The sequence below is a fragment of the Mastacembelus armatus genome, chromosome 9 (assembly GCF_900324485.2).
Source record: "Mastacembelus armatus chromosome 9, fMasArm1.2, whole genome shotgun sequence".
NCBI classification, from domain to species: Eukaryota; Metazoa; Chordata; class Actinopteri; order Synbranchiformes; family Mastacembelidae; genus Mastacembelus; species Mastacembelus armatus.
Genome location: NC_046641.1, coordinates 12,081,899 through 12,105,308, shown reverse-complemented (window position 1 = coordinate 12,105,308; position 23,410 = coordinate 12,081,899). Strand labels below are relative to the sequence as shown.

Below are 23,410 nucleotides of genomic sequence, written 5' to 3'. Positions count from 1 at the left end.
GTGTCTATGTTTGTGTGCGTGTGTGTGTAGGAGCATGTGTGTCTGGGCTGAAAGAGTGATTGACCCAGGGCCCAATCCGTTAGAACACACACATTCAGCTTCCATACACACACACACAGCGTGCCCAGACAAAGAGCTGTGTGTAAGAGGACGTTGAGCATGTGTGTGATGTCAGCTGGAGACAGAGAAGGGGAGCCCATCATATCCCGTTTATGAGCGTGCGTGGGTCTGTCCTCTGACACAGCAAGCCTGCTCATTGACCCTGCTAGTTACAGATCCGTTCTCTGAAGGTGACAAGAGGGTGAGACTCCCTTTAACACTAGAAAATTATCATCTTTTCTTCACCTCTCTTTTCACTCCCTTGTTCACTTCTTCACTACTCTCTACATAATAGACACTCAGGAGTAAATGGAGACACTTCATTCATTCACTTCATGACTGACAGGTGCGATCACTGCACTGTAATTTTTACATCTATAACATGAGGCTCATCGCATTATGGGACTGTTCATATCATGCATACTACTGCTTTCACTCCATCGTGTGACATTTTGGGGGCACTGTGCTATGTAAACTTTATACTAAGAATTCAGACACATAAACAAAATGGTGAGGTATGAATAGAGTGATTATTTACTGTCCTAAGGGCAATCTATACTATTTTTTTTTCAGTTTACTAGTTGAATTTGTCAGTTTTAAACATTTACATAAACACAATTAGCATTATTTTGGTGTTTATTCCAGTTTTTTCGTCTGTATCTCATTGTTGACGCTTGTTTACTTTCATGAATAACTTAAAGTTTAATGAAGCAAAGCGGAGAGAAGAGAAGAGAAAAGAGAAGAAAAAATGAGAAGAAGAGAAGAGAAGAAGAAAAGAAGAGAGAAGAGAAGAGAAGAGAAGAGAAGAGAAGAGAAGAGAAGAGAAGAGAAGAGAAGAGAAGAGAAGAGAAGAGAAGAGAAGAGGAGAGAAGAGGAGAGAAGAGAAGAGAAGAGAAGAGAAGAGAAGAGAAGAGAAGAGAAGAGAAGAGTACAACATGTTATGGTCAGGTCTTTCTTTGCACCATCCTACGTGTTTGCAGACGTATCTGTCTGTCTCTCTCTCCTTTCCTGTCTATTAGAGTCAAATCTCTGTCTTAATGGGCATCTATTGTATCCGGCTTCTCCCCCTCCCCTATTCATCACACTACCACACGCACATGCACACTCCCTGTGAGGGGGCCCCTTAACCAGGCTCTCCATATGCCTGACCCCCACCTCCTTTCTCCTCCTCCTCTTTCCACAACCCCCTTCTCCTCTTCCCATCTCTTGCTCAGACTCTGGCTTCTGCTCTGTTGCTGCTGCTGCCCCACGCTGCCATCTGCTACAAGACAACAGAGGGTGAAAGAGGGAGGAAGAGGAAGAAAAGAGCGGTGAAAAAAAGTGAGCGAAAAGAGGAAGACATGATGGAGGAAGAGACTGAGGGGAATGTACAGAAAAGAGAGACAGATAAAGGATAAGGAGAGAAATGGGAAAGTAGTAGATGTGGACACAATACAACAGAGACTAGAGAGGCTGTCCATCTGCTCGCCCCCTTGCCTCCCCTCCCCTCCTGACACACAGCCTCACACACACCACAAAGAGAGTATTTAACCTCACACATACACCGAAAGCGAGGGAGACAGAGAGACAGAAAGCAGCCCAGTCTCTCTCTTTAACCCGTTCCTCTCCAGTGAGTCTGCCTGTATTACACCCTTGGGGTGGCAGGTGATGGGTGGATGGAGGGAAAGGATGTAGGGGGGTGCAGGGGCTAGAGGGAAGGGGGATGGGGGTATGATTGAGGGACACAGCATAAGGGATGACGGGTTGAAACTGATCTGAATCAACACCAGCACATCCTCCATTTACACCCCCACCCTCCCCAAATCTCAAAACTCAATACAGACCAGCTTGCTGCCCCTGTCACTATGACAACCTCTGTCAATCATACTAGAGCACTGGGATTCCAAATGGGGAGCAATGGCGCTGAATTACAAATGGCTGCCCAAACATCCGACCGCAGGGTTCAGTTCACTCAGATTACTCAGACACATAAACACTGAACATTTTAGTGGTAAATATGCTTTCATTATATATTTATTCACAGAAAGGTGACAGCAGGTCGGACAGAAAAGCAGCTGAAATTATCGCTGTGGATGACATCAAATTCTGCCAGTACCAACTCAACACCCACAGGTTGTCTTTCCATTTGGTTGCAATTTCATAACTGAATCACTAGTCAGATTTTTAGCACAATGTGTCAGAGTGGGTTGGTGATTTCAACTAATGTTGCTTGAATGGCCCAGCAGCCATATGCTTATAAAGCAATGTCTATTTGACAGCCCCGATCTTCTTCACTTCTAATTGTTACCAATTCAGAAACTGGATTCTGAATACAAACATCCAATTTGAGTCAAAGTTCTGTGGTTCTTATGAGACCATAGGTAGCCTAGCAGAGAGGATGAGTGAAATGCAGCTTGTAATTGATGGACTATTGTATTTCCTTCTCATTACCTGCTTTTAAAGACCTCTCTTTGAGAAAAAGAAAGGATTTTATATATTCTACAAGTGTCAGCCGTGCAAAAAAATACCACAGTAACAGATCCTTAGTGACTGGCTTTTGAAATTCAAACAAAATTCAAAATTATTTTTTAGGGCTGAATCAGACCCCTCTTGAATCTAACTGATAGAGGACGGAACTGTAGCTGACTGCTGAAGACTAGGTGGTTGGTAAAAAAAACCAAAAAAAAAACAAACACTAAAATCACTAATTTGAGTTAAAAACCATAAAGCTGAAGAACTACAGAACGAAAGCTAGTTACAGCATTATGTGGACAACATGACGCCTCCACTCCTGCTGGGCCTGTCGAGCTCTGTGACATCAAGATGGTTGTCAGGTGTGGACACACTCACCACCGTGTAGGTCAACACGCGCTGCAAACACTAGATTCCCCAAAGGACCTGTTCGTACACAGTGTCACACATACCAAACGCCGGTGTAGTGCGTAGCATGCAGGGTGTGACGGAGGAGGAGGCTGAAGGGGTGTGACCCACAAGAGTTGATTTCATTAAAGGAGAGGAGAGAGGACAGGACTCTGTGTATATGACCACAAATGGAGAGAGCAGACACCAGCTGTCACATGCTTGTGTCAGGCCTATTCTCAGCTCCTATGTGAGTGTATTTGTGTGTGTGTGTCACCGTGTGATCTCAGCTTGCTATGACTGGTTTCAATTACACAGCAAACTTTGACCCTGTGTAGCCAAGCAGAGAAAGGAGATACTGACAGAGAAATACAGAAAGAGGTGGAGTGTATGAGAGAGGCAGCAAAGTGGTGAGCGCGAAAGAAGCCGCAGGAGGTTTTCACTCATGTAAATACGATGTAGGTGGAAGAATTTACAGTGGTGGTGACTTACTCTTTTACGTGGGGGTCCTCGATCTTCATCCTTTGGGCCCCGCCCTTGTCCTGTCCCGCCTCCTGTTCGTCCCTGCCGCCCCCCTTTGCCTTCTCCAACTGGAGGTCTGATGGTCATCCTGATCTCCGGTGGGCAAATGTAGTTCTCAAGGCTCTTAGGGGGTTTCTTGGTGCGCTTGGTGGTCTGGATTTTTAGCTTTAGACTTCCTTCCTGGAAACTCGCTTCCTTAATGGAGAACTCCTGCTCTTCCAGAAGCCCCTCCCCCTGCTCCTCTAGCCCCTCCCCTTCACTGATGGCACCGTTAATCACATCATCACTGCGCGCCAAACCGATGTCCCCTGCTCCTTCCAGGTCCTCATTTGGCCCCACCCTGCCACCCTGTAACTCCGCCTCTTTGGGTCGGGCCGAGCCAACCAGATCCCTTGGCTCCATCCACACTCCCGCCAGAGCCAGTCAGGATGGGGGAAGCTGTGGCAGCCAGCCAATAGGACGATAGAGAACAGTAGTCTGTCGGACTGGTTAGTCGTTGTCAATCAGCTACTGGGGTTGGGTTGGTTGTCCCACGGGAACACAGCGAAGCCAGGGACAGTCTGCAGGGAGAGCAGGTGAATGATATGATTAGTAAAAAAATAGTGACTAAAACAGAGTCCTGTCATCCACATAGTTTCCATTTCAGCGCTACCTCTTAGCACAGGCCTGCCCGCTGTCATCAACATCATTAGCTGCCTGTTATGTATGAAGACAAACATACGAGCTCATCATGCTGCCACATTCTCATTAGCATTTTGTACCTCACATAAACGCATTTTTTGACACCCACTAATGCTTCCTTTCTTTCTCCTCTCCTCTTTACTCACTTCTGCTAATCTTCTTTCCATCACTTTATCCTTACAGATCTGAAGCAGAGTCATGTCGACACTAAAGTGATCAGTGCAGAATAAGACATTCCTCTTCTCTGCTCTAAAACCAGGCTAAAGTTAGCCTGAGGACACAAGACAGAGAAAATTTAAAAAGCTGACTTCTGTTTTTTTTTTTTTTTTTTTTCTTTTCACCAGAGCATGGAAGGTGGGAGGGAAACACAGAGGAGGAAAAGGGAAGGCAGTGGAGAAAGATGGAGGGAAGGAATCTAAATTCTTTCCCCAGATGTGGTTTACGAGCAGGTCTGGAAAAACCAGCGTCTGAACCATTTTACACACACATGCAGTGGCATTGCTACACACATGCATGAAAAACTCCATACACATAAATACACATACAAATGACAGTGTTGCTGTCACCAAGTAGACTTCTGCACCCCTGCTGCTATTTTTGCTCTCTTGAGAAAAGGCTGCGGTCGCCATTTCTCAGAGGATTCAGGTTTTCTTTTTTGGATCACTGCACATGTAGGCACTGTTATATATTGCATACTTACACAAACATACATACACACTAATGTACTTACACAGACTTCCCTACACACAGGCGTATAAACAGAAAGCAATCAAAACAAACACTGGACTACACTTCACTACAGCTCCAGGGAATCCCATCAGTCAATATGACATGAGGCATGACTGAGCTGGAAGTGGGGAATGCTGTCTCACACACTGAGCTCAGACTGACACCATTTACACTGATGTGAACCCAGACCAGACCACTACCTGCGGACATGAATCAAGTAAAAGCTTGCTGTGGCCTTACTGTGACCAGAGAACACAAAAGGAGAATTACCCACCTCCCTCTGCAAACACACTTATCGACATGGTTACTCTAGGAATTTTACACTATGTGCATGTGTGTGCTCTGTGTGCATTTCTGTACCAGCCCATACAACTGTACTAACAACTGATCCTCATCGTTAATACCCAACAGACCTCACAGCACATGCATACAGTATGATCGAATGATCACAATGCAGAGCATTATTCCAATAAACAAACAGCGTCCAGCTCTCAGGTCACAGTCAATGGTTTGTCCCTTTTCTGCTGCATTTGCTAGATAAAATGAAAAAAAATTTCAAAGCATATATATATATATATAAAATGTATAATATATATATATTTTATATATAAATATATATATAAAATTTAAAAGCATATATATATATATATATATATATATACATATGAACCTTTTCTTCAGCTGTTACGTTTGCCAATCTGAAACCACAGTCTTTCAGAGCTGACTCAAATGGCTTACTGATGTAGTTTCTGGTAGCTTCATGGTGGTTGATTATGAGAAAGACTTAAAGTGCCATTACAGTGGTTTTGGATGTTTAAGCTTATAAACTCCAAATCACTTATACGTTCCATGAATGAATTTATACTGTCACTCACTTTCCAAAGCATACTAATAAGGTTTAATTGGTGTTGTCATTGATTCATTCATTAAGAGCAGCATGAAAGAGAACTTGAAAATGTTATTTAGGCAAGTCATCATCACACTCAAAACTCAGTCTGCTTATTTATATGTCACTGTACAAAAGGAGAGATGTAAGTGTAAAGGTGGGTGCTATTTAATGGAAGAAACTGACAAACTCTTATTATCCTTTTTTACACCGTAATCATTTTTCTTTTGAGTTCGATATCCAAAACTGAAAAGCTTCTGATTGTAAGCTGCAGTGTCAACGCTTGCTATTAAACACTTCTAGTAAATAGTCTTCAAAACACACACTGCTCACTGCATAATGGCACAGCAATCTATCAGTAACACTGACAAATAAATATTAAAGGACCTAAAAATTGCATTTGATGGATTACATATCTTAGGAAAACATCTGCAATATGAGTTTTATACCCCATTAAAATGAACAAAACCACTGGCTGCCTAGAAGCTAGATATCAGTTCCATAACCTGTGGTATAATCTGGAAAATAGTCAGCAATAATGTACAGTGTATGCAATTAGATTTTACTGGGCTGAACATGCAAAAAGAAAAAAAAAAACACTGTGGTCCCTCAGTAACTTTGAAGTATTCAGTCTTACAGGGATAACCAAAAGACAGTGTGTGAAGACACAGTCCCAGTCTGATCATACACTGCCCACATGACCCTGTTTGGTGCTGCGGGATCTCAGTCCCTAATGTCAGCTTGGTGACTCGCTCTAATGGCATGTGTGAAAGCCACCATGGCTGTCATGTGACAGAGGACAATGACAGGAAAAACAGACAGCTGCCAACCACAACATCACACTCACATATTAAAAAAAAAACAAAAAAAAAAAAACATGGGCACTTTGGGTGGTGCTCACAAGAGTACCCCTTCACAACTATAACACAGTATGACAACAAAATGGCGTCATACATCAGTACAATATTCATCCCGGGCCATTACTGTGTAAACTATTTAGCTGGGTCACGACTATTTCTCCTCCCTCCCTGCTCGGTGCCCTAAGCTGTGTTAGTTCTCTGTTACTGGCAGGCAGGCCGAGAGTTTATGTAAGACTGACCCCTCCTCTGGCCTCCCTTCCCTAAGCTAGCCCGAGCCTTGCTGTCTCCTCTCTCTCTCTCTCTCTCTTTCTCTCTCTCACACACAAACACTTTGACACACACACACACATACACACACACACCTCAACTAGCCTCAGACAGCAGGGTGATTGTGAGAGGCCAGACTCGCTGCATAAATAGCTTTATTATGTGCTCAAAACTGCCAGCACTAACCAGCTTCCCTCTCAAATAGCATAAGGTCATTCCCTGTGCTGGATGTGAAATGCCGTGAATGAGACACTCCTCCAACATTTTACCTTGTCCTTTGAAAACGATTATGATGAAGCTTGGATAATGGAATACAGATGGACAGATCAGAAATGGTGAATGATACACACAGATAAAACCCAAGTAGACAGAGTCTGAGTGGGAGCGAAAAACACAGAGGGAGGCAGAGAGAAAGATAGCTACAGAAACACAACCTTTTAAGGCTGCATACCCAGCAGCCCAGTGCCTGAGGTGGACTCACAAATAGCTCATACACACATGCAGACAGATGCGCACACACACGCACACAGACTCACACGTCCACACATAACGCCCATGTGATTGCACAAGGTGAAGAGTTGTTTTTTTTTTTTTTTCTGTTCTTTTCTTTGATTTTAGAGTGTAGTAGAGGCTCAGCCATCCCCGGCTATAGATGACTACCTCAGAGGGATGATGAACATTGTCTATCTGCCATTTTCATTTTTCATTTAGCTCTTTTATGCCAGCCCCCTAGTGAAGGGGCAATCACGTAAACCAATGTTTCTGGAAAGATCCGATCTTTAGTTGGAGACAAATCAAAAGGAATGGCTCCAGCCTACTAGTACTTCCATGTCCAGTGGGGACTAGCATGAGTTTTCAAACTGGAAGTCTTTTGGTCCTCTATCTCTGAGTAGAACAAGGTGAGGAAACCATAATTTTCCATTGTCCACATCAAAGAGTGTATTCGTTTTATATGTCAACAACAACGACTTGCATATGAAACTCAGAATAAAACCTTTTCTCTCTCTCCACTTCACAAGGGATGGCACAAGTGTGTTTCCAGCTATGGTGCAGCTAGAAAGACAATTATAAAGTACCAAGTGTGGGACGGCCATAATAGAAAGCGATGGTCTTACAGCCGCTCCGTGCAGTCCTGCACGCACACACTCCTCTTGATGAGCCATATGCCAGGTAGCACTAAAACCATCCTCAACTAACTACCCTGCAGAAGGAGATGAATGTTAAACCATTTTAACTGCAGCAGAAGCCACAAAATGGCTGTCTGAAAAAACACCTCCCCTACTCCCCAACTGTCTTCCTCCTTCCCCTCACCTCCCCCCCACAATCTCTGTTCTCTCCCCTCTTCTCTGTGCTACCTCTTTCCTTTACCCTCCACTGGTTCCTCTCCCTCCCTCCCTCTTTCTGTGTGCTCTGCCAAAAGGTGCTCCAGTGCTGATATTCTGTTAAGAGAGCCTGCCAACAGTTAGATTTGTCCTTGGATCCTGTTCACGTCCCCCCCCCCCCATCTCTGTGATCCTATTTCGACCTGAGATATCCAGCTCAGAAGGGGATACACCTAATCGATTTCTCATGCTTTAATTTAAAGGTGGCATGGGCATCTCATTATCTAATAGGAGGTTTAATAGCCTGCTTCATACTTTTACGCCACAAAAACACTGCAGGAGTTTTAACTCCCCCCAAATCTGTTAACAAGACAAGATCGATGGTTTCATCCGAGTCTGAATCACCTCTATTATCCATCCCACAGCCCCATTTCTTTCCTCCGAGTCATGCACTTCTCTTACGATTGCCTCTCTTCTCATGCCCTTGTTCTCCTCTTTAATCCAAAGCCCATTTACACACCTTCATTCCCATATATCCTAGAGACCCAGCTATTTTTCCACACTTTCCCTGTCTCATTCAGGCTTGTCTGTTTATCTTCTGGTGCTGTGACTGTGACTGAGGTTTCTGGGGCTTGCTGATAACAGTGGCACAGTGCCATTCACTTTCTGCCAAGGCATGGCCATCACGTTTGGCTGCACTATCTCTGACGCCCACCTACAAGCAACTAGAAACAGGTCAGGTATTGATAAATGTGAACTAGAGTGGAGGCGCGCCACACTTGCATGGATACTGGCATCACTTCATTGTGGCTACGGTGGCATATGTGGATTTTGTGTTTCAAAGAATAAACGAGAATGAGTGCAAAGTCAGACACAAAACAGACACTCCTATATTGAGGGAGCTTAAAGTTGCAACTTCCAAAACACTCAAAGTCATCCATGAGACATTTGACCCTCACCAGCCTCTGTGGTTCACCAGAATGAGTTGAAAAAAAACACATCTAAGTAAATAAATAAATAAATAAATCTTCAAGATGCAGGTAAATGTGACATAACTCATGACAGACTGAAGGAGCAGCAGCCATCTGCCTGCTGCAGGTCACAGAGTGATGCTATGTGATAGACTGTCAGTGTGGGTGAAGATGCAGGAGCTTCAGCCCAGTAGAAAAAAACATCTCAACAGCTCAGAGGGTGAACAGCACTGCCTGAGCTGGTCCATGATCCATGTGTAGTGGACACTTGGTCCCATTGACCTGACTAGCTGTTTTATCCTATTACTAATTATCACACACTAGGCCTAATAATGGATGGAGGCTCTGAGTGGTTGAGCATTGTTTGGGGTGGTCCACGTCTGCGTGCGTCAATGTGCGCGAGGTGGCGTGAGTATGTGCACGCGTGCGTGTTGAGCCGAATTTGTTGGCATGCGACTCCAGGCAATTTCACAGGTTTCTTGTCATTTAAGGTATGAAGAAAACACACACGCACGCACGCACGCACGCACACACACACACACACACATACATCACACATGGCAAATGGACCAAATGCATGGCCTTACAGATGAAGGCAGCAGGTTAAAGACACACAGCAGCTTTATAAAGGTATAAAAACATGAAGACATTTAGAGCAGAGGTGTATTCAGGTGAGGAATGTGGCCAGTCAACCGGGGCTACTTACCCATGTCTAATGTTGTCACACACTCGGCTCTAATGTGTAAATATTTTATCAAGATCATTTACAATCCATTTAGACACATTTTACGCAAGCGAAGGATGGGATGACAGCCTCCCGTGGAGCTGTCAAACGGTGCCAGGATGTATGTATATGTTTTTTTGACAGAAAACCCCGAGGAAAATGGCGTCAACGGCGCTTTGGAAAGAAAAAAAAAGCGAAAATAGGATTTGCAGCCGATCTGATGACAGTAGCAAGGTAGCGTACAGGGGGGGGAAAATCCAACCGGAAACTTCGCGCTTATGTCCAATTCCTCACAGAAATCAGATCTTTAGGCTCTTGCGGACTGACTTGTGTGGTGGAGATACGCGGCGGTGCACAGTGCGTCTCCGATTCCTTGCAGGATCGCCGGTCACTCGGGGAGCTGCACAGCGCTGAGGTCCCTCGTAAATCCGCTACTCGGTTGGCAGGGGAGGAGGAGGGGAGCAGGACTCTTACTGCAGTCAAAACAAGCCCGCATCCGACTACAAGCCCAAATCCAGCGGGGAAACGTCAGCGAGAAGACCGCGTTTTCAGCCGTCAGTACAGAAGACAGAGTAGAAAACAGGAGACGGTCGTTTAGGTCTTTTTTGGTCGCCGGTGTTGCATCGGATCAGGGTTTTCTCTGTGTGTGTGTGTGCGTGTCTCTTTCTTTGCCTTTCCGATCGGTGAATGTCAGGTCCCGGAGCCTGGTGTCTGGTAATGATCTCCCCAAGCAGACTGAAAGCTCTGTCCGAGCAGAGCAGAGGAGAGAGGAGAAGAGAGAGAAGGGGAGAGGAGAGGAGGAGCGACATCGCCTCCACCTGGTCGCAAAGACGCGCAGCGAGTCTCCCATTGCAACCTCTCCAATTCCCATGGCCTTATCCTGTGGGACTGCCAGTACGGCCATGGTGGTATTTCAGTGTAATGCAAAGTAGAAAAGCAACATCTGGCAAAAAGGCCTGTTGTTTTGACTGAGTCACTGCTGTAAGGACGGAAATGCTTTGCACTCACTTTTATGAAGTCTAATGCAAAATGTTTACCATTATATGACCCTATGGCCATACTTTATCCAGAATAAACAGATAGTACTTTAATACCACCAGAAAATACTCAGATCCATTGCTACTATCCATTGTCCTTCTTAATTCTGAGTAATAATTAACTTTTATTGTCTTATTCAAATTACACTTCACAAAAAATGTCCGGTCAAAAATAACACCCCATAAATCATCCAGCACAAATTCACAGTGATCTATTTAGATAAAATATGAAGAGATTCACAAAACACATACAGCCTAAGGAGTGCAACTGCTTAAATGATTTTTATTCATGTACCATAAATTCTAGAAATCAAATACAGCAGATCAAAATGTGTCTGAATAAATGAATGCAAAGGTAAATAAATGAAAAAGATTTCTAACCCAAGAAAGATTATAAGTGGTTTCCTTTTCATCGTATACAATAGTTAGCATGTGAACCTCTGCTGAGTCATAACTAAATACATAAATCTTATTAGAAGCTGTGTTGCACATCCTCAGGGGAGTTTTGAAACATAGCATGACACATTTTTGCAAAACCATGGGCAGTGTGTGAATAAAGTTTATCGCCTTAGTCTTAAGAGGAAATGGTTAGCCCATAAACCACAACTACTGCAATCACCTGTGATTATGTTATTTGACAGGCACAGTAAAATTAAGTAGTGTTTAGCATGTGTTCGCTGATACAGACGTTGTCATGACAGACTCTGCCTACACATTTGTGTCTGAAGAGGACAAGAGGACGTGTATTTGTGGTCAAGTGGGTGAATAAAGGCATATTAATATGTGTGTGTGTGTGTGTGTGTGTGTGTGTGCTGGTGCTTTCCCTTTAATATGTCAAATTACAGAAGGGTGGAAAACCCTCATCAACCAGCTATGAACAAGTCACAGTTGTTCCATTAATTTGTCATTGCCAGAAGGTATGTTTATATCACGTCTCCATGCAAAACTTGACTTTCCTCATATGGAAAACATCCTTTAACATTAAGAAGCAATGCAAATGATGTCAGATGACCTTTCTCTCTTGGTGCCCCACAGTTACTAGCTGTTACTCATCCCTGTCGTGCATGTTTCTGTGTGTGTGTGTGTGTGTGTGTGTGTGTGTGTGCACGCATGGAGAGATACTTCATTAGCTAGGGTGATATTTGTGATTGTGTAACTCTGTAACATGTAAACACTCAAATTTGTTTTAAAACATCTGCAAAGCCATCAGCAATGTATGTGTGTGTGTGTGTGTGTGTAAGGGTGTGTGTGTGTGTGTGTGTGTGTGTTGGGGGGGTATAAGTGATGTTTTCACTGGAAGCGCTTTCATTACAATTTCACTGTTTTTTATTACCCATTTGCTCATTTCTCCACTTTATGGGTATTTGGCGAGTATTGTATTGTATTTCTGTCCTTAAATATTTGATTTTTGAATGATAGCAAGGTGAGACTTATACTTAAATGACAACATCATTACTGATTCATGCTTTGATGATAATTGTGTGTTATTTCAGGGTGTAGCTAGAATTACAAATAGGTCCAGGGCTATGCTTCGCTCCAGTATAAGCCCTAAAATTAGTCTCAGGTTTGAGTCAACATTTAAATTTTGATTCACTTGGGGGTTGATTTAAGGGTTTTGGAGATGAGAAATCAGATGTGACTCTCAAATAAAGCCCTCAGAAATACAGAATAACAAATGTGTGTGTGTGCGTGTGTGTGTGTGTGTGTTCACATTCATGTGTGTCTATTGATTTGGGATGTGTGCAAGAATACAAAGATACCCCAGAGAGCAAGGGGTCAACAGCTGCTCCCCAACAACCAATCAATTGCAGTGTATCAGTAAACATTACACACACACACACACGCACGCACACACACACACACACACACACACACACACGGACACATACAGACGGCACTCTGCTCTCAAATCTGTTGCCATGGATACCAGATACAGGCAGCCAAAAGGGAGCAGTTTTCCAGCTTAAACTGTAAATATTGAATTATGATGGGGAGGAAAGAGACAGCAGTGCAGGGCAACGTTCCTGCCTGAATGATCTAAATATCTAGATAATCCTTTCATCTTTATTCACTGCTACAGGAAATCTGGAGCATCATTCATGTTCATCAGGTTCTGTATAAAAAGATCAATCTGTCTTCCTGATCCAGCCATTTATGTAACTCTACAGACTGAGAGCTGCCCCCATTCCTTCATCTCTCCCTGCTTTTTTGTCTGGAAGATCTTCATTCCCTCAAGTGGGACGCAAAGTAAATGCTTCCCCATGCCTGACTTCCTATACATAAAAGTGAATCTCATTCAAACCACTTTACCAAATGCTGCAGCTTTTATGTGGCAACAGTTCCTCCGTGGTTTCATCGGTGGGGAGAGAGGAGATTGAGATGAAGAAGTGAAGATGGAGAAAAAAAACAGTTATCAATTAATAAATGTTTTGGAGTCACTGGAGAGAAAGATTGAGAAGGAATGTGAGAGGAACCAAAGAGAGACTCTGTAGGTGAATGTCAATAATTGGTTCTTTATGAATAATAAAAGCAGTGGAGTCAGCAGAGCTAAAATAATAATAACACACTGGGATCCATAACAGAGCTACAGCACTTGACTGCACCAAGTAATGGTAGTCAACGTGCTAACCTTGAGCTGACATTGCGAGCAGGAGAGACTCAGATTCAATCAATGAAGGGCTTTTCTCGGGGAGTCCACTAATCTCACAGGTCTGCGCAGGGTTCATCAGAGCTGAGAGACCCCTGGGACTGACAGAGGTAATGGAGTTAGCTGAGTGAGACAGGGAGTGTGTTTGTGCTGGAGAGAAGGTCTTCGCCTGTGATGACAAACAGTGCAAGCATGCAAGGGATATGTAATTGTGTGTGGCAACATGCACGCGCGTGTTGCAGATGTGTGAAGCGAAAGCGCATCTGTCTATGTAAGTGTGTGTTTGTCAGAAGGAGCAAGGGCAATGCCAATAGAGTGAGAAGTTAATGGGACATGTGACAAGGTTGATTACTGAGGCCTCAGTGATCTGACTGGGTTAATGAAGTAAATGACTCAAATAGCATGCCACTGGGGCTATCTTCAGCTTCTGATACAATCAGATAAAACAGACTGGCCTCCTCTTCACATTGATTCACCTTACATGGAACACGTTTCACACATCTCTGACTTATAATCTCCAAATGCTATAAAATTTCCCTACTGTAGACTATGAAATTAGACAAAAAAATGAACATACAGCAATTCATTAAAACAGCTGCTCAGTACACAGTCTACACTCTCTCTGGAGGGCTAACATGGCCACCTGCGGTTTGCTCATGCAGCCATAGTTGCATATATAATGCTAGACACAGACACACACATACACAAAAGGAAAGCAGGAGTTATTGCAAGACTTTGTTCTACATTTGGAGCTGAGTTAGAGATTCTTTTAATGAGAGCAATAATGTCTGAGAGGAGATGCAGACTGAAACAAAACACAGATGGGAGCTAAGACAACAACAAAGACAGCTCTAAATGCAGTTGACTGTGGACTCCCTGCTGGCTCTGTCTGTGTGAAGAGATGACATTGTGCCCATCCCCCTGCTACTTATAGGGACATTATCATAATGTTTTCTCTGTATGAGCCAAGCTATCAAGTGGGCTCATCTTGAACTCCTCCACAAGCCCCAATGTATGCTGATGCTTCAGATGCAGGAGAAAAAGCATGGTGACCAAAAAAACAAAAAAAAATCTGCCCTAATATTTATTCACACTGACAGTCCTGGCATCTAACAATGCAGTACAGAACTGACAGCACCAATTTGATGGATGACTGTGTTGGTTGTAAACAAACACCAGCAAGGAAGATAATGATTGTCCTTCTGTTTGTCCTTCTGCTTTTTTATTGTCTTGTCACAACAGACATCTGCACATGAGTGAAGTGAATCATGTTGGCGACTGTATATGGTTGATGTCTTGGAATAAGTTAGGGATTTGATGGGTTTAATTCCTAGCTTTTAAAACATACTAAAGAAGGAAGCCAAAAAAAAAAAAAAACAAGCAGCAAATTAAGACTGCCAACATCTATTAGACACATGAATAATGAATAATTAGTTCTCAGAAACACATTGTTTGTCATGACTTGTGTGAACATTCACACCTCAAACATCCACCCTACAACATCCTGTTGTGTTATAACTGTGCATGTGGTCAGACACAGCTGCATTTGTGTGTACGTGCATATGCGTGTGTGTGTGTTTTGTGTGTGGGAAGAGTCAGAAACAGAAACAAAGAGGAAAAGTCTTTAGATGACAGAACATTACCACTTCCCCTGAGACTCTAATAAGTAAAATAAAGACAGAGATGTAGAGCAGGTATATGATAGCGCTGAATCATTCATCATTAACACATTCAGTAAGTGCATCAAAGTTGCTTATCAGTGGTTCCAATGTAATCTAAAGGCCATATAAATAACTAAATGTCAGCGGAGATTCTTAGTGATGATAGTGGAGGCTTAAAACGAGTTTGTCATTGGTGAGTCTGTGTAACAGAATCTGTATCAGGAAGGGTGATGCAAAGACGAAATTTAATATCTTGGTGATGAGACCTCAGTGCTTTCAAAATAAAAACAGTTGGTCAGATTATCGTACCGGAGCACGATAGGTGCACAATATCTCAGAGGAAAGGTGGGGAGGCCACATGCCACACACAAACACGCACTCACGCACTTGTGCACAAAAAAGACACCTGGCCTGCATTTGTTGTTTACTGTACAATGTGTGCACACTGTCCCATCTGAAGCTGCCTCCCAGCAGCAGGATGTGGTAGTGCGACACGTCCTCGCTCAAAAACACCCACTGCCTGTGAGTTTGATAAACAGCCTTGCGGTTTCACTCTCCTCCTGCCCATCAAGCAGAGGTATACACGCACATACATACCAGCTCAACAGCATCACCATCTGCTAATATGACATATAACAGCAGTGAGTTATTGTGCATAATGTTACCCATGGTATCATGAGATTTACTGTGACAAATGCCACAAGAATCACTTACGCCCCTATAATTCAGCTCCTGCTCTCCGCATCTGTAGCCTCACGGTGAGACTGACGGGAATGAGCACAAGAATGCCCCCCAAATCATATCAGAATTAGAAGGGGACATCAATATGTCACATTTGTTTTAGAGCGAGTGATGTAAGTGGGTCTGAGTTATGTCCACCACTGGACAGTTATGCTCCACATTAAATCCTGCCTGTATGGTCCTAAAGGTTGATGATATAATGCCTCTAAAAGACTTGCACTAGTGCTACAGTTGCTTCTCATCTCCTTTCTTCTCTTCTCTTGTCTTTGCTCTCTTCTGCATGCTTGCATGGACACATATGCTCCTGTCAGTCACATCTGTGAGTTGTCAGGATGTGAATGTGCATGAATCTGAGGGTAGAATGAGGGGTGTATTAGGCCTGCTGATCCTTCACACTCCTCTTGTCAAACTTAACATCAAAATGAAGTGTGTGTGTGTGTGTGTGTGTGTGTGTGTGTGTGTGTGTGTGTGTGTGTGTGTGTGTGTGTGTGTGTGTGTGTGTGTGTGTGTGTGTGTGTTGAGGCAGGAGGCAGGGTGGGTCAAAGGAGAGGAGCCATGCCTAATCCTGTGGGATGTGAGGGTATCTACTGTGTATGGAGATGGGATGTAGAGATGTGTTCAGTGGTGCATGGATCACAAAACCTTCCTAACTGACAGAAGAGACTCCCAGGAGACCAATGTCAAACTGCTAAATGCTGAAAGAAAGAAAAAAGACAAAACTGTCACAAACATAACAGCGTTGCATATTGCATTGTAATTGTGAAATGTTACCAGAGACAACAGAGCTTTAAGTGTAATCATTATTATTATTGTTGTTGTTATACTACTACTACTACTACTACTACTACTACTATGACTATTATTATTATTATTTATGTAACATTAAAATGAACTAAAGTAATATATATAAACAATCATAAGTTGTTGTTGGTTTTTCAGAAACCAGCTAAATAATTTTTTTACGTTATTTGAGAATAAATCACATGACATTCACCTACTTGATTTTGATTTTTAAAAAAATGATGACTCCAGATTTGAGTGATGAGCAAAGACTAACAGTAGTTTATATTCCCACTACTATCGTTTTTACTTGTACTAGTAGAAGGTATAACGTTTTATCTCTATAAAACAAACAAACAAAAAAGCAATGACTTTTTATTACACTTTTACAAACTGGGCTCATTCTCGGTGGTGGATGTGTTGAACCGGTAGGTGGCGATGTTGGTCAATTTAAAGCCTTTTAACCCGGAACTAGTTCATGTGGCCCTTTAACAAAGCGGTGACAGTGACAGTTAGCTGCCATGGCGCTCGATGTAAAGTCCAGGGCCAAACGATACGAGAAGCTGGATTTTCTCGGAGAGGGTCAGGTATGCAGAGAAGTCCATGAGTAGTTTCTGACTTTTCTTCTGTCTTCGTGCCTTCCTATCGTGCTCTGGGTAGTTAGTTGTGTAGTAAACACGGTAGGGAGCTAACACGCGTTAGCCTGTTGCTAATGTCAACAAAGCCCTGCTGTAGATGATGGTTTAAAAAAAAAAAAAAAAAAAAAGCGTGGTTCTGATGTTTGTTTCTCCTCTCCAGTTTGCCACAGTGTACAAAGCCAGGGACAAAATGACTGACACCCTAGTTGCTATTAAAAAGGTAAAAGAAATTAGCTTAATGTTTGACTCCTGTGTTTGCTTGGCTGATGTTTAACACCAGGCTGTCTGTTTTCTGGCAGATTAAAGTTGGCCACAGAACCGAGGCTAAAGATGGTAAATGTCGACTGGCTGATACTATATTATTAGATTATTATTAATGTCTTTATGCAGTTTGTGATCATCCACCTGTTAATGACTATAATTCTTACTGATATACCAATAAGGGATCAATAGGACAGCTCTTCGAGAGATCAAACTGCTGCAAGAGCTGCATCATCCAAATATTATTGGGGTAGGTGAACATTTAGTGACGTATGCAAAGGTTTTTATCTTTATATTCATATGTTACTGGTAGTTAACCATATGAATGTAAGGAGTAGTGAGAGAAAAAATGTTTTTATGTTGTATGCTCCTAATTTGAAAAGATTATTATTAGTAGTAGTAGTATTAGTATTAATTAACTGGTTATTTATGTATGTGTATTTTTATTGTCCTGTTTGTTGCAGCTATTGGATGCCTTTGGACACAAATCCAATATCAGTCTCGTGTTTGACTACATGGAAACAGATCTAGAGGTGAGGCAGCTCCTACTCTTAGGACAAAAAATGTAGTTTCTCTTCACAGGAATTCATATGTAGTTTCTTGGAGGTTTTATTACCCTGAACATCATTAACTGTACACACTGAAAATGGTCTGAATAATTAACGAGTTCAGAAAAACATCAGTAAATTATAGATTAGTTTCTTAATGGCAGCTCCTTGAAATATATGAGAACCTGCCTTAAGGACGACCATGTCAGCAACACTGCATCAATCAGGCCTTTATGGTGGAGTGGCTAAATGGAAATCACTTTGAGTAAAAGGCATACAGCCCAGTTTAAAGAACTCTGTGTGCATGACAATGTTCTCTAGTGTGATGAGTCAAAAAATGAGCCTTTTGGGCAGAGCTCCAAGTACTCTGAGGGGAGGATAAATGCAGCCAAATAGAGAAGAAAAACGGCTCAAGAGTGCACCCAACCTGAAACTGGTGGTGACAGTGCACCTTCAGCACAACGATGGATTGAAGCATACAGCCAGGACAACATTGGACTTTCCTTGACTGGTGCAGCTTAAACCCAGAATTAAACCCCATAGAAAAACTCTGAAGAGACATGACGGAGGTTCAGACGCTGTACTTGCTAACAAACTAAGGATCTAAATACTTTTGTAAATAAAATATTTCATTTTTTCTCTTAATAATGGAGATTTACATAATTCGTTAATGTTGAATGAAAATTATTGTAGATGAAGTTGCATTTCTCTAGTGTGCCACCAGATGGAAATTTCAGCCTTTATCACTCTGCCTTTAATGGAAAGCAGGTAGAGAGCCTTTAAAAATTGAGTTTCATCTTAGTTTTTTTATTGCTTTAGGTGTGTTTGGCAACTGTGATTTTAATTTATTTGATTTTATGTTTGACTTCCAGTACTGTGAATGTCAAAGTAGGCCACAAGAATGACAAAAAGGGAAAACGGCTAGAGAGGTGTAAGATCAGATGAGAATGTATGAGCAAGAAAAATACGAGACAGCAGCATGAGTGCTCTCATTAGATAATTAAGTGCTTCTACAAGGTCAGTAAAGCTTTTATATTTTCCCCAACTCCTCCCGTTTTTTTTTTTTTGTTTGTTTTTTTTTTAGCATATATGACTCCAGTTGGCGCCCGCCACCAATATATCAGACTTTAATAGAATGATGCAAAACAAGATAACCATACTCTAAAAAAATCAATATCAATCTGCTCTTCGCTCTTACAGTAGATTGATGCCATTAGCGGCTCCCAGGAACACAGGTCAGACCTGAGGAAGAAATGTGATGCATATCCTATAATCATTGCCGAAAGCCTATTTTTAGGCAACATGTTTAAATGTGGCTGTATGACCTCCTCAACTACAGATGATGGATGTTTTCATTGCCAGTAGGAATACATAGCGGGACACTGTAGCCAGTGTTTTTAGTGCTGGTGGAACAATAGAGGTTCTGAGTGAGAAGCTGGATCATAGCTGTACTGTCTAACTTGGCTCCAGCTGTGTCCACATGTTCACAGAGATATATCCCAGTTGTCCTTAGTTTCTTAACAGCCCTGATAAGTAGGATTTCACTTTGAATGTGAGGCCTACCAAGATGTTACAACAAGTAATGGATTAAAAAAAAAACTTTTTATCAGATATCCGGCTTCAGCTGAGCCTCTTTTCTTCGATTTGTTTTTTAAGGTGATAATTAAAGACACCAGCCTAGTCCTGACTCCAGCCAACATCAAAGCCTATATCCTTATGACTCTACAGGGATTAGAGTACATGCACCAACATTGGATATTACACAGGGTAAGAGCACTTACACTTCATAAACACACACACACACATATGTATTTATACACACCCAGTGAGTAAGTTGTATTTTGCTATTTTGTATGTTCAGGATCTGAAGCCTAATAATCTGCTGCTGGATGGCAATGGTGTGTTAAAGTTGGCAGATTTTGGTTTGGCCAAAGCATTTGGCAGCCCCAACAGAGTCTACACACATCAAGTTGTTACCAGGTCTGTGCTGTTACAGATGTAATTGTATTTTGTAATCTGTATTTCATCATGTGTTTATGTTGCAGTCATTAGAAATCACTCAGAGCTGCTTATCTTAATCTGTATAGATAAATAGATCACTGTGTCTTTTGTTTTATACTTAAATTAAATTTAATTGGGGGATACTTTGGCACTAGACGTGACAGCCCAAATTGTAGAAAATTAATGAGAGCAGCAGATCAGAGGTGCTTGTGTTGGTGGATTCAATCCACTTTAACTGAACTAATTTAACAGAATTAGTCTTACTGGAAGAGAGGTTCTTTACTGACTGTTTGTGAGTTGTAAAATGTAACGCTGTCTCTGCGTTCGCCAATCCTTTTTTTTTTTTTAGGTGGTACCGTTCCCCTGAGCTCCTGTTTGGTGCCAGGATGTATGGTGTGGGTGTCGACATGTGGGCAGTGGGGTGCATCCTGGCAGAGTTACTTCTTCGGGTATGCAAACAACTCATTAATATACATACATAAATAATGGTGCTGATATTTTTATTTTCATGCTGATGTTTGTGTCTCCATTGCTATAGATACCGTTCCTTGCTGGTGACTCCGATCTTGAACAGCTGACTAAGATCTTTGAGGCTCTTGGGACACCCACAGAAGAGACTTGGCCTGTTGGTATCTGTTCATCCCAGCTATGTCTGTGATTGTTTTTTTTTTGTTGTTTTTTTTGGACAGATCTGAAGATCCTTCTATATACTCTCAAATGTCTCCGCAGGGACTGACTAGTCTACCAGACTACGTGTCGTTCAAAATCTTTCCTGGCACACCTCTGGAACATATATTTAGTGCAGCTGGCGATGACTTACTTGAGCTGCTACAGGGCCTCTTCACCTTTAACCCCTCAACAAGAACCACTGCTACACAGGTCATAAGCACAATAAAGAACAGTAGCTATTCTCACTTAAATTAGTAATTACAGCGCTACTGAGAAATCTCAATCATCTGTTGTTCTCTAGGCTCTGAAGATGAAGTACTTCAGTAATCGGCCTGGTCCCACTCCTGGTCCCCAACTCCCCCGGCCCAATTGTTCAGCTGAGGGTCTAAGGCAGAAGGAAAAGATTGGGCTCAAGAGGAAAATCGAAGGCCTAGAGACAAGTAATAGACACATATAAGTTTATATTTGCTGTATGTGCCCATAATAATCTACTATGTTTGATATATAGTACATTTAAAGTACCTCCCTGACCTTGATTTGCTCAAATAAAGCTGGTCAGTGTTATTGTGATAAAAATGATTTAAACTGTGGTTTGAGCAGCAAGGGGACGTGTGTGCAACAAGTGTTTGTGGCTGATTTTGAAATTTTACAACATCCCCCTGAGACCAATGTTACATTAAGCATGTGAATTTTTGTCTAGCAAACTGTTCCTGTGTTCTCATGGTTCTGCACACTAAGTTCATAAATCCAGACTGCCACTTGACTGAACCTTTTAATTTAAATAAAGGGTGGTGGCTGCACATTTAACTGCAGTTTGGAAATTCAGAATATAAAGAATAACACACAGAGTTTAGTGGATTGTGGGAGGGTATGGTTTACTGAAGCTGGACCTTGTTGTTAGTGGGAAGTTCAAAGCTTTTTCAGTTCCTCCTGTGGTTTGGAAACTTTAGTGGTTAGCAGATTGCTCATTATAGACTTGTTTTACTTAAAGGATAGTGTAATTATGCATGTGAATGTATTGTCTTGAACATAGACCTATGTAGAAACTGAAAGTGCTTTTTTTTTATATATATATATAATTTTTGTGGCAACACTCTCTGTATTATTTTCAGCTGCGATGAAGAAGAAGCTAATTTTCTGACCAGATGGGGTGTAGTAAAGATGTGCACTATCCTCACAGCACTGCGTGGCTCAGCTTCCCGTATTGCTAAGGATCGTCTGGAATGAAAACAAAGAAGACTGCAAAGGGACATAAGGCCCTTATGTGGACGACTCCAGGATATTTTAGAGGTTATAGCTTTTATGAGTTGGGAAATGTGTCTGACATTAGTATGTGAAGTGCTGCTGTGTCTAGCAGTCCAACAACTGATGTACAACGGTCTGTGGTCAATGCTGTTTGCTTTGGTGCTCCTTCATTGATGCCTAAACTCTGGGAGTCTGTTGTAATATGTGTATTTATGTGACTGAAAAAGAGAAGAACCAAACTAGCAAGCCTGATTTATTGTGTTTAGATGTATATTTTTTTGTATGTTAAGACCAATAAATGGTGCGAATAGATATATTGGATTTGCTCACTGTGGTTATAGTTGAGACAAAATGTGAACTGTACAACCTACTTAAATGTTTTCCCCTACCTGTTCTTTCTCTTCTACATTACTTTAATCCACTGCAGCATGACATGTCAAAGGGCCTTGTGCTTTGGGAGGCGGCCTGCTGCGCTTTTGGTTTCCTTTCAAATAAGATGTGTTTAGGGAAGAGAGTGAGATCAGAGTGTGTCACTGTTGGAAAATTCAGTCTATATTTAATCAAATCTAATTCTGATTCTGTCACAGCAGATCTGTATTCTCTGTTCTTTAGCGTCATCTGCTTTAGTCTTCACAGTAAGATCTTGCAAAAAAAAATGTCATCTTAGTTTTATGAAACCACAGCAATAAAGGCATGCATTTGCCTGACTTGTATAGCATGGCAACTTTTTGGATCTGAGCAAAGACGACTGTGACTTTGAGGTCATGCCCCCTAAGTTCACAAGGGCACAGCCCTGTGATTCAACTCGTATTTATAAATGTTCACAATACAGCAGTGGTTGTGTAGCAGAAGTGTGTGAAACTGGGTCATGTGACAGCTTTGAGAATAGGAACACAGAGTTACAGTAGCAGCCTTATCAGCTATGAAAGGCCACTTCATTGGGCAGGAAAGCCACTGTTGGACTCAGCACACAGTTGCCCACATACTGTTACAAAACAATAGCACAGGGTTTGTGTGAGAGCGTGATATATCTCACAATCAGCAAGAGATACCAGTGTGAAGAACTGCAGTGGGATGATTAAGACGTTAGCATGAATAATGCATGAAGTAGAATTTAACTAAAAGTCACAGTAATGTTAAGGGACACTACTATTACCTCTAGTATTGTATCTGTGATCCATTAAACTGGTGTCCCTGGGAAGAAAAGACTTGTATGATTTAAAGATTATCAAAATACATCTCATGATTTCTTATTCTTTAAATGATTATTGGTCATCATATGA

At 42.0% G+C, this 23,410-nt stretch overlaps 2 protein-coding genes across 4 annotated transcripts in view; one reads left to right on the top strand and one right to left on the bottom strand.

Annotated features, from left to right (window-relative positions):
- setbp1 (SET binding protein 1) overlaps nt 1-10,658 on the bottom strand; it is a 33,011-nt gene extending 22,353 nt beyond the window's left edge. For 2 of the 3 annotated variants that reach the window (XM_026320766.2, XM_026320768.2), the window contains exons 1-2: nt 9,882-10,658; nt 3,430-4,019 (exon numbers count right to left, since the gene is read on the bottom strand). In XM_026320766.2, coding sequence (XP_026176551.1) covers nt 3,430-3,861 — 432 coding nt within the window. In that variant the 5' untranslated portion in view covers nt 3,862-4,019; nt 9,882-10,658. Of the gene's footprint in view, nt 1-2,928; nt 3,050-3,429; nt 4,020-9,881 lie in introns of those variants that run through there. The other variant, XM_026320767.1, reaches the window with a different exon arrangement.
- A 6,582-nt stretch (nt 10,659-17,240) lies between these two features.
- cdk7 (cyclin-dependent kinase 7) lies at nt 17,241-22,446 on the top strand. Its single transcript, XM_026322593.1, has 12 exons — nt 17,241-17,352; nt 17,564-17,623; nt 17,703-17,736; nt 17,847-17,914; nt 18,129-18,197; nt 19,869-19,979; nt 20,074-20,192; nt 20,563-20,662; nt 20,752-20,838; nt 20,943-21,092; nt 21,184-21,322; nt 21,995-22,446. The coding sequence occupies exons 1-12, from the start codon at nt 17,287-17,289 to the stop codon at nt 22,021-22,023; spliced, it is 1,032 nt and encodes a 343-aa protein (XP_026178378.1). The 5' UTR covers nt 17,241-17,286; the 3' UTR covers nt 22,024-22,446.
- Nucleotides 22,447-23,410: the final 964 nt, after the last annotated feature.